At 42.8% G+C, this 12,210-nt stretch overlaps 1 protein-coding gene across 10 annotated transcripts in view; it reads left to right on the top strand.

The window, feature by feature from the left end:
* LOC145342945 (uncharacterized) overlaps positions 1–12,210 on the top strand; it is a 134,195-nt gene that overhangs the window by 111,481 nt on the left and 10,504 nt on the right. For all 10 annotated transcript variants that reach the window (XM_080188591.1, XM_080188590.1, XM_080188592.1 and 7 more), the window contains one exon: positions 6,770–6,857. In XM_080188591.1, coding sequence (XP_080044717.1) covers positions 6,770–6,857 — 88 coding nt within the window. The remainder of the gene's footprint in view (positions 1–6,769; positions 6,858–12,210) is intronic.

A 12,210-nucleotide genomic window follows, 5' to 3' on the forward strand; every position in this document is an offset into this window, starting at 1 on the left:
CCATAGTGGACACTATCTCTCTGGCCCCACACTCAACCCTGGAACACCTAGTCAACAAAGACACCTATATCAGACTCCTATTTATTGTCTACAACTCAGCTTTCGACACAATTATTCCTACAAAATTCATATCCAAACTCCGTGGCCAGGGACTCGGCTCCTCCCTTTGCAATTGGATCTTAGACCTCCTAACCCACAGACTGCAATCAGTAAGGATAAGCAACAACACCTTCTCCAAGATCATCCTCAACATTAATGCCCCACAATGCTATGTTCTCAGCTCCTTGAACATCTATGATTATGTAGCCAAATTCCCATCCAACTTGATTTTCAAGTTTGCTGATGACACCACAGTAGTGGGTCTGATCTCAAACAATGATAAGACAGATTACAGGAATGAGGTAGAGAAACTGATGTGATGACAATCTCATGCCAACAAAAAGAAGATGATAGTCATTGACTTCAGGAAGCGTATTGGAGGACATGCCCCTGTCAACATCAATGAAGACAAAGTGGAGATGGTCAAGAGCCTCAAGTTTTTTAGATGTCCAGATCACCAACAACCTGTCCTTCTCCCTCCATGCCGGCGCTATAGTTAGGAAAACCCACCAGTGCCTCTCCTTTCTCAGGAGGCTGAGGAAATTTGGCATGTCCGCTACAACTCTCACCAACCTTTACAGATGCACCATAGAAAGCATTCTTTCTAATTGTATCACAGCTTGGTATGGCTCCTGCTCTATCCAAGACCACAAAAAACTACAAAGGCTCGTGAATGAAGCCCAGCCCATCATGCAAACCAGCTTTCCATCCACTGACTCTAACTATACTTCCCGCTGCCTTGGAAAAGCAGCCAGTGTAATCAAGGACCCCACGCAACCTGGACATGCTTTCTTCTACCTTCCATCTGGCAAAAGGTACAATAGTCTGAGGACATGTACTAACCGACTCAAGAACAGCTTCTTCCCTGCTTCGAATTTTTGATAACAAAACTTTGCTGTTGAAAGTTCTAAATGTCAGAACTGTCTGTGCATTTACATCACAGTAACAAACAGGAGGGTTTAAATTTTTCTCCAATAAAAAAAGTACTGTAATACATGTCAATGCTTAAACAATGCTAGTCAATGTAATAGTCAACATAACTTGTGAAAGACCGAGTCCTCTAATTAACCAAAGCATCTACGCTAAAATGTAGCATCTAATAGTAACATTTGTAGATGTCAAAACATTTTTCACTTACCTGTCAGAATGTTAGCTGACTCCATAGAACCATAGAAATTATACAGCACAGAAGGGGGCCATTCATCCCATCTTGACCAAAGACATCCAGGTGTTCATTCTAATCGCATCTTCCTTCACGCAGCCCATAGCCCCACAGAAAAAGAGTTTAGGTTCTCTGTCTCCACCACCAACTCGGGCAGTGAATTCCAGATACCCACTACCCTCTGCATGTCCCCTTTATTCCTTCTGCCACTTAGCTTGAATCTAGAACCCTTGGTTTTTGAACTCTCTGCCAAGGGTTCCTCCTGTCTACTCTATCTTTAGCCGTCATAATTTTGTACATCTCAATCATGTCACTCCTCAGCTTTCCCATGTTCCTCAGCAGACTTCTCTGTGGTCAGAAACTATGCAAGATGGCCCACAACAGCACAATGAAAATAGTGTGCAGGAGGAAATACAATTTTCCTGTGGTCCTCACAATGGGGACTCTGACCTCAGAAGAGATGCGTATGTTTGTTTTGCATTCAAGGCCCTCCGAACCCGCAAAAAGGCCACAAAGGGGCATGGAGTCAGAAAGTATATGGAAATTGCTTTTCTTGTAGAAGAAATGAGACATCTTGCGAGTCAATTCATGCCTCCATGAGGAGACGGATATCCGACCCATTGTGTCAAAGAAAATAACTTTACATTTATTTCATTACATTTAATCATGTAGAATTATATAAGGCTGGAGTTAATGCAGATGATGGGAGACTTGTCTGCCAGTTGGAGAACCAGCATTACCTCTTTTGGAGCTGGCCCACCGCATTAAGTTCTACTGCAGCACTTAACTGGACCGAGGCAAACCTTCCTGGAATCAAAGATTTCAGAGGCAGAAATCCTGTCTGCCAAGACCTACTGACCAATTAGCGGTCAGCAGCTATATTGAATGATAGTGCCACCAAGGAGCAATGCTTCTGCTGGTACTACATCCACTTAAGGCATAGGGTTGTTGATGGATCCTAGGCCACAGGCTCTCATGAGGGAGCACCCAACCCTTCTCAATGCCAGGTCCCTAGATCAGACACAAGTACCTTTGAATGAGGGAAGGCCCCATTGTCTCCCCTCCCTCACCCACTGGAGTCTGCAAGCTAGTATAGATTTGCTTGTCATGCTTCCTGCATAGCAAACCCAATGTCTGTCACTAGGTTAATGCCATTGGTGGTGGGGTGAGGAGCTGCAGTTAGCACAGAACCCTGGGCTTTTCACCATGGACTGACTGGATAATAGTGGGGACCCCACCTGGCACCCAGCTGCCTGATTAAATTCCGCACCCAATACCAAACTCGCCATGGGAGAGGGCACTAAGATTCACATACTGGCCATGATTTTCTCCAATATTGGCAAAGGCTGGTGTCTGGTGGGAAAGGTGGCATTGAAGCCACCAATGGCAACTTTCTTTGCTATATAGTCTGGGACTTAGAAATAACTTGAAGTCACAGCTTCCATAAGACGTTGCTGATGGGCAGCCTCTGGTTTGCTCACCTGCCATCCAATCAGACACGTGATGACCCGGGTACCATTTTTGAAGGCCAACCCAGTACACAGCTAGCAAACCAGGAAACGATCTTCACCCAGGTGTACACCCTGCCATTTAGCTGGCACTACCTTGGCATTAAACAAGTACTACCCTGAATCCTCCCCCCCCACCCCCCCCCCCCCCCACCCCACCCCCCCCAACCACCCACCAAGCACTGTATTCACTTCCAAGCTCCCCTAGCAGAACTGCTCACCAGCTGCATGCCTTCTGAGACCAGTTCTGACATTATTTTTGAGCTGTGTGGGGAGGTGATTCCAATGTATGGGCATCGTAATTATATGCTAATGTATTGCTATGAGGTTTGCATCATTGAACAGAAGAAATAGAAGCAGGTATAGAGCATCTGGCCCTTCGAGCCTGCTCCGCCATTCAATAAGGATTTCTCATGGATTCAACTCCACTTACCTGCCTGCTCACCATAACCCATAATTCCTCTACTGTTCAAAACCTTATTTAACCTTGCCTTAAAAATATTCAATGAGATAGCCTCAGCTGCTTCACTGGACAGGGAATTCCACAGATTCACAATCTTTGGATGAAGAAGTTCCTCCTCAATCCAGTCCTAAATCTGCTCCCCCTTGTTTTGAGGCTATGCCCTTTAGTTCTAGTTTCACCTGCCAGTGAAACTAGCTTATCTATTCCCTTCATAATCTTATATGTCTCTATAAGATCTCCCCTCATTCTTCTAAATTTCAATGAATATAGCCGCAGTCTACTCAGTCTTACCTAATAACCAACCCTCTCAAATCCAGAATCAACCTAGTGAATCTCCTCTGCACCCCCTCCAGTGCCAATTTATCCTTTCTCAAATAAGGAGACCAAAGTACACAGTACTCCAGGTGTGGCCTCACCAGCACCTTATACAGCTGCAACATAATCTCGCTGTTTTTAAACTCCATCCCTCTATCAATGAAGGACAAAATTTACCTTCTGAATTACCTGCTGCCCCTGCAAATCAACTTTTTGTGATTCATGCACAATGATACCCAAGTCCCTCTGCAGAGCAGCATGCTGCAACTTTTATCAGTTAAATAATAGTCCATTTTGCTGTTATTCCTACCAAAATGGATGAGTTCACATTTACCAACATTGTACTCCATCTGCCGTACCCTTGCCCACTCACTTCACTCACTTAGACTATCTATATCCCTTTGCAGATTTTGTCCTCCGCACACTTTACTCCGCCACTCATCTTAGTATTATCTGCAAATTTTGACACACTACACTTGGTCCCCAACTCCAAATCATTTATGTAAATTGTAAACAATTGTGGTCCAAACACTGATCCCTGAGGCACACCACTAGCCACTAATCGCCAACCAGAAAAACACCATTTACCCCCACTCTTTGCTTTCTGTTAGTTAACAATTCCTCTATCCATGCTAATGCATTACCTGTAACACCATGCACCTTTATCTTATGAAGCAGGCTTTGGTGAGGCACCTTGTCAAATGCTTTCTGGAAATCCAGATACACCACATCCACAGATTCCCCATTACCTACTGCGCACGTAATGTTCCCAAAGAATTGAGAACATCCGGAATCATGGCCCATCACTGAAGGTTGAGGGGATAATCACTTCCTGGTTTGTTGTTGTTGTGAAACATGGCTTTGGCCTTCATGATATTTTCCATTCCTGCTGCCTAACCCACCTAACGCAAATAGGCGCAGGAATTCCTAGCCATTAAATCTACAGCACAGAAACTGACAACCTGCTCCAACTGGTGTATGTTGCTGTTTGTACTACATATAAGCCTCTTCCCACTTTAATTACGTCTTTCAGTTGTGTCCCTGCATCTATCTTCTGCTCTTTAGTAGAGGGCATATTTTGAGTTGAATAGTGTTCCTGAAATATTATTATAGATTGTTTGTGTCCTAGTATTGACAAAGCCAGAGTCCCAGTGTCCTGTGAAAGATTTATGCTTCTTAGTTTGTGCAGTTTTGCTTTGGTGTGTAAAAGCTATTTCCTGCTCTACAATGTGAGCTCACCTCATTTTGTACTTTATTGAAAGCTCTCTCCTGGTTCATTGGGAAATATTGATAACTGCAGTTCAGTTTGGAAGTTGAGAGTTAGGAGTTACTGCCTGATTTTATTTTTGGTTAACCTCATGGATTGGTGCCAAAATGGAAACAAAATTTACATTCAATCATCAATTTCACTCATTATCCTCTGTCTCAGCCATCTGAAATCTGTCACAGCATAGAGGAAAGTTGTTCAATCACTTGTAATCGCAGCAAGTGAGTGCCAGGTGGAAGCAGCAATTGCTGAAAGTGACATGAATGACTGATCATATCATCCAAGCAGTATAAAAACAGTAGCAGCCCCATCATCTATCATTAGCCTTTCTGTGAGAAGTAAACAGGACAGTTTGAAAGCCCAATCAAGCAGTGCTGGAGTAAGCCATTGGTTAATCATCCTCTTCCTTCCCGTAAATTAATTTGAAATTCCAGACAGCAGGATACAATTAGCACCTATTAGTCGGAAATACAGAAATCAGGCCCCTTAATTTCCTCTGCATCTTGAAGTGTGGTCTGCATCTTGTAGTGTGTTGCTGTGATCGAATATACTTTATCAGACTGACTATTGTGATGAGTGGGAGACGGTTTGAAGATCTCATGATTGTGTAATTGCAGCATAACACCAAAGACATAGTTGTCCCATGTTATCTTCCTGCCTGGATTACAGTTGACAGTATGTCAGTATGTTTTGTACCTTCAGAACAAAAACAATCATTTTCATCACTTGGCTTATAATAGGACGATTTTGCCAGCAAACTTCTAAATGTGCAAAAATCAATCATAGCCACTGCTGTAGGGTCTCCAAGCATGGTTGGTGGGGGAAATCATGCAATCATTTTCATTCTGGTTAGCAATACTGGTATCTTGCTTTCAAACAAAGCATTGAATCAAAGTTGTCTCTGCCTTTCCAGCTGGATGTAGAAGAGCCCTTGGCATTGAGAGGCGTCTCCCTGGTGTCATAGCTTTCATCATTTATCCCTCAACCAGTACCCTAAAAAAAAATAGATTATCTGGCCATATTTTCATTAATGATGTGTAAGTTTGCTACGTGAATATTGGCTATCGTTACAACAGTAGCTACACTTAAAAAAGAGAGTGAATGGTTAGAAATACTCCTGTTACTTAGAAACCACAACCTTCTGTCCCAGAGGTGTGGACTAAGTTCTACTCTGTTGAAAAACGAGCACATTATTTGACTGACAGGTCAGTGCAGCACCGAGGGAGAGCTACTGTTTGAGATAGTGTGTCTGAGATTAGACGTTAAATGAATGCAAATTGTGAGGATTTTCAAAACACGCTGACTACATTGCAGTATTAGTTAACTGTCTGTAAAGCACTTCAGAACATCCTCACATCATGACGGGTATTATATAACTGAACATGATTTTCACTTAAAGGCTGATGTTATAGAGTAAACTTTACTAATCTGAGTTCCTGATAAAGAGCTTAGCCTACACAAGCAGATGTTGGCTTTTCGAATATGGAGATCAAAAGCCACTAAGGAACTATAAATGGCAGATCTCAATACCATCCCTGTCCGAGTTATCACCATATTCCCCAGAGAATATAATCTGTTCAAAATGGATTTTGCTGTTCATGCTGTTGAAATAAAGTTGTAAAATTCTGATTAGATGTATTTTGGGACGTTTCATCACATGACTCACCTCAATGTTCCTGTCATTGGTCACTGAACAAGTCAATGGTGCAATGCTTTCCACTATTAATTGGGAAGCACACAAACTTTGAACAATTCTTGATGCTTAAAGTCAAGCCTTTTTTCCCCCATTTCCAATTTTTTTAAATGCCTGAATGATTTTTCTCCTGCATAGGATTAATTTTGGATTCTGGAGACTCCCAGACAATCTAAAAAAAGGATTGCTGACTTTATACTGAAAATTAAGTTAAATTGTACAAAACTGGAGAAATATAAATATTTATAATTTTATTTTGCAGAAATGCTGGTCAAGAAAAACTTCTGTGCTGTTTTGGAAATGGATCTAGAAACTGCATTGGTATTGATCTGAACAACATGATATTGAAGGTACTCAAAATTACATTAAACTGCAGAGAGGGACTAACACACATGAACCTTCCTGCATTACATAGCCCCATCATCTGCTCCTGAGTATTATTATTTCTAAGTGTTTTTTATAAATTTCTTAAGTTTTCGCTGCGTGTGAGTCAGTGGGATGTGGATTTATGTCCATTTGAGGAAATGATCACACAATCTAGGTTGCCATCTCAGTCCTGTCATGTGAGAGCACTTCATTATTCATGCTGAAATCCCTAAAAGGAGCCTGCACCCTCAAATAATCTTATCCAAAAAAGTGATGTCAGGCTATTCTGAGAGTTATGTGTTATTGATTTTATTTTTAGTTAACCTCATGAATTGATGCCAAAATGGAAAGAAAATTTACATTCAATCATCAATTTCACTCATTATCCCCTGTCTCAACCATCTGAACCACAGTTATGCACAGCAGAATGACCCACGTAATATGTTTCTTTGCTTTCACAATAGAAGTCAATGTACATGAAAGTAATGTGAGACATTTTTGAGTGATTTGATGAATACCATTATTTATTTGATATTAGGATCATTGAGATTTGCCAAAAATAAAATCATTGCATTTACTATTATAGTGAAGTGCAAATCAGGATCATTATTTTAAATATGGCCCTGTGCTCCTCTGTATTCCTGGTCTGTGGATCCCTCACCTGATTTGCTTTGAATAATCACTTGGTTAATTTTCTTTTGGATCTTTATCACTGATGTATGAGGATCTCTCTTTCAAATTGTCCTCCTTTTTCTCCCCCATAATCCATTACGCAGCACATTTCTCTCCCTGATGTCATACCCTACTTTTTGTCATTCTTATGCTCTCTCCATTGTCATTCTCCCCCAGCATTATGATCTCAGTTTTTGCTGATTGATCTCTTTGTTGTCTTCCCTTCGGATCCTTTCCTGAGACTCTTTTACTGTTCCTTTTCCTTAAACTCATTTTTTTTGCTGTTCTCTCTAAGTCTAGGTGCCCTCATTTGTGTGGGCTCCAGGTCTCAGATGGAAAAGTAGTAATGAAGATATTAATATTAATCTCACTGGATAAAATTTAAATTGTCAACGTGTCACGAGAGACATAACATAAGAAATAGGAGCAGGAGTAGGCCATCTAGCCCTTCGAGCCTGCCCCGCCATTCAACAAGATCATGGCTGATCTGAAGTGGATCAGTTCCACTTTCCCGCTTTCTCCCCATAACCCTTAATTCCCTTATCTATCAGAAACCTATCTACCGGTGACTTAAATATATTCAGTGAGGTAGCTTCCACCACTTCAATGGGCAGAGAATTCCAGAGACTCACCATCCTTTGAGTGAAGAAATTCCTCCTCAACTCTGATCTAAACTGCACCCCCCCCCCCCCGCCTTATTTTGAGGCTGTGCCCTCTAGTTCTGCTATCCTTTCTAAGCGGGAAGAATTTCTCTACCTCTACCCTTTCTATCCCCTTCATAGAACATTACAGCGCAGAACACGCCCTTCGGCCCACGATGTTGCGCCGACCAGTTAAAAAACAATGACCCACTAACCTAAACCAATCCCTTTTCGTCCATAAACCTATCCACGGATCTCTTAAACGCCCCCAAACTAGGCGCATTTACAACCGCAGCAGGCAGGGCATTCCAATCCCTCACCACCCTCTAGGTAAAGAACCTACCCCTGACATCCGTCCTATAACTACCACCCCTTAATTTAAAGCCATGACCCCTCGTGCTAGCTTTCTCCATCCGAGGAAAAAGGCTATCACTGTCCACCCTATCTAAACCTCTAATCATCTTATATGTTTCAATAAGATCCCCTCTTAGCCGCCTTCTTTTCAGCGAAAACAACCCCAAATCCCTCAGTCTCTCCTCACAGGACCTCCCCTCCATACCAGGCAACATCCTGGTAAACCTCCTCTGCACCCTCTCCAAAGCCTCCACATCCTTCCTGTAATGTGGGGACCAGAACTGCACACAGTACTCCAAGTGCGGCCGCACCAGAGTTGTGTACAGTTGCAACATGACGCTGCGACTCCTAAATTCAATCCCCCTACCAATAAACGCCAAGACACCGTATGCCTTCTTAACAACCCTATCTACTTGATTCCCAACTTTCAGGGATCTATGTACACATACACCTAGATCCCTCTGCTCGTCCACACTATTCAAAGTCCTCCTGTTAGCCCTATACTCAACACATCTGTTATTCCCACCAAAGTGAATTACCTCACACTTCTCCGCATTAAACTCCATCTGCCACCTCTCGGCCCAGCTCTGCAACCTGTCCAAGTCTTCCTGCAAACTATGACACCCTTCCTCACAATCTACCACACCTCCGACTTTGGTGTCATCAGCAAATTTACTAATCCACCCAACTATACCCTCATCCAGATCATTAATAAAAATTACAAACAGCAGTGGCCCCAAAACAGATCCCTGAGGCACACCACTCGTAACCGAACTCCATGACGAATATTTACCATCAACCACCACCCTCTGTCTCCTATCTGCTAGCCAATTCCTGATCCAATTTCCTAGATTACCCTCAATCCCATACATCTGCATTTTCTGCAGAAGCCTACCATGGTGAATCTTATCAAACGCCTTACTAAAATCCATATATACCACGTCAACTGCCTTACCCCCATCCACCTCTTTGGTCACTTCTTCAAAAAACTCAATAAGGTTAGTAAGGCACGATCTACCCGCTATAAAACCATGCTGACTATAGAACATAGAACATTACAGCGCAGAACAGGCCCTTCGGCCCACGATGTTGCGCCAACCAGTTAAAAAAAAACAACAACAATGACCCACTAACCTAAACCAATCCCTTTTCGTCCATAAACCTGTCCACAGACCTCTTAAACGCCCCCAAACTAGGCGCATTTACAACTGCAGCAGGCAGGGCATTCCAATCCCTCACCACCCTCTGGGTAAAGAACCTACCCCTGACATCTGTCCTATAACTACCCCCCCTTAGTTTAAAGCCATGCCCCCTCGTGCTAGATTTTTCCATCAGAGGAAAAAGGCTATCACTATCCACCCTATCTAAACCTCTAATCATCTTATATGTTTCAATAAGATCCCCTCTTAGCCACCTTCTTTCCAGCGAAAACAACCCCAAATCCCTCAGCCTCTCCTCATAGGATCTCCCCTCCATACCAGGCAACATATCTAACAACTATCTCCAATCAATTCATTACTCTCCAAATAACTATAAATCCTATCCCTAATAATTTTTTCTAAAACCTTGCCCACAACAGAAGTGAGACTCACCGGTCTATAATTCCCGGGGAAGTCTCTGTTCCCCTTCTTAAACAATGGGACAACATTCGCTAACCTCCAATCTTCCGGTACTATACCAGAGGCCAACGACGACCTGAAGATCAGAGCCAGAGGCTCTGCAATCACTTCTCTTGCCTCCCAGAGAATCCTAGAATCCAGAGAATCATTATCTTATATGTCTCTATAAGATTCCCCCTCAGCCTTCTAAACTCCAACGAGTACAGACCCAGTCTATTCAATTTCTCCTCATAGGCTAACCCGTCATCTCCGGTATCAGCCTAGTGAACCTTCTCTGCACTCCCTCCAAGGCCAATATATCCTTCTGCAAATGCGGCAACCAAAACTGCACACAGTACTCCAGTTGCAGCCTCACCAGCGCCCTGTACAGTTGCAGCAAGACCTCTCTACTTTTATATTCTATCCCCTCGCTGTAAAGGCCAGCATTCCATTCACCTTCTTGATCACCTGCTGCAGCTGCAGACTGGGTTTTTGCGATTCGTGCACAAGGGCCCCCAGGTCCCTCTGCACCGTAGCATGCTGCAGCTTTTCGCCCTTTAAATAATAATCCCTCCTACTAATATTTCTGCCAAAGTGGATAACCTCACACTTGCTAACATTATACTTCATCTGCCAGGTCCTTGCCCACTCACTCAGCCTATCCAGATTTCTCTGCAGACTTTCCGCACCTTCCACGCAATTTACTTTTCCACTCATCTTTGTGTCATCAGCAAATTTCGTCACCCTACACTCAGCCCCCTCCTCCAGATCATCTATGTAAATGGTAAATAGTTGAGGCCCCAGCACCGATCCCTGCGGCACTCCACTAGTCACCAACCGCCAACCAGAATAGCACCCATTGATTCCAACTCTCTGCTTCCTATTAGACAGCCAATCCTCTATCCACGCTAACACCTTACCCCCAACTCCATGCACCCTAACCTTTTGCAGCAACCTTTCGTGCGGCACCTTATCAAACGCCTTCTGGAAATCTAAAAACACCACATCCACCGGTTCCCCTCTGTCTACCGCACTAGTCACATCCTCATAGAAATCCAATAAATTCGTCAAACACGACTTCCCCTTCACGAATCCGTGCTGCATCTGCTTGATCAAACTTGGGTAGGTGGGAATGCCAAACAGAAAATGCTGGATATATTCAGCAGATCTGACAACATCTTTGGGGATGGGAACTGTCCTGAAGAAAGGACCTTAATCTGAAATGCTAATTCTGTTCCCCTCTCCACAGATGTCACCAGATCTGAATATCTCCAGCATTTCCTGTTTTTATTCAGATTTTCAGCATTCCCAGTATTTTGCTTTTTTAGTTAACTCTGCCACCTCCAAGGAGAATGGGTCACAAGACTTGGATAGAAAAGTAAAGGGGCCAAGAATTAGAAGCCAGAGTTTGAATGAGGACAGAGGTAGAACAACTGGAGCAGTGGGTGGACTATAATTTTAAATGTCTGGGCCAAAGTCAGAGGAACGAAGAGTTTGGGATCACACTACATATCTACTGAAACAACAATATTGGTGCCACTACTGCAAAAGACATATTTCAAAACATGTATTACAACGTACTCAGTTTCTTCTTCAATGTGAAGCCCATTTTGAAACTAACGAAAAACTCAAAAGGCAATAGTCTTCTCAAAGGTAATCCCAGAATTTCAACTAAGAGATTCATGTTTATAAACCATATTTGACTTTGAAGATAAAATCACAAACAAGGTCAATAAATGAAGATTGCAATTTGGATGGAAAAGAAAGAATTGCATTTATTGTCACCTTTCATGACCTTAGGACATTCCAAAGTACCTTACAGCCAATTGAATTCTGTGAAGTTAAGTCACTGTCATAACGTGGAGAAGAGAGCAGTGAATTTGTACACAGCAAGCTCCCATAAACAGCAGTGTAATGATGACCATATAATCTGATTTTGTGATGCTGATTGAGGGATAAACACTGGCCTGAACATGGAGGATAACTCCCCTACTTTTCCTCAGAATAATTTCAAGGGATATCTGCCTGAGGAGTTTAATATTTCATTCAAAAGATAGCAGAACACCAGCTCA

The sequence above is a fragment of the Carcharhinus amblyrhynchos genome, chromosome 5 (genome assembly GCF_965287045.1).
Source record: "Carcharhinus amblyrhynchos chromosome 5, sCarAmb.v2.hapA, whole genome shotgun sequence".
NCBI lineage: Eukaryota > Metazoa > Chordata > Chondrichthyes > Carcharhiniformes > Carcharhinidae > Carcharhinus > Carcharhinus amblyrhynchos.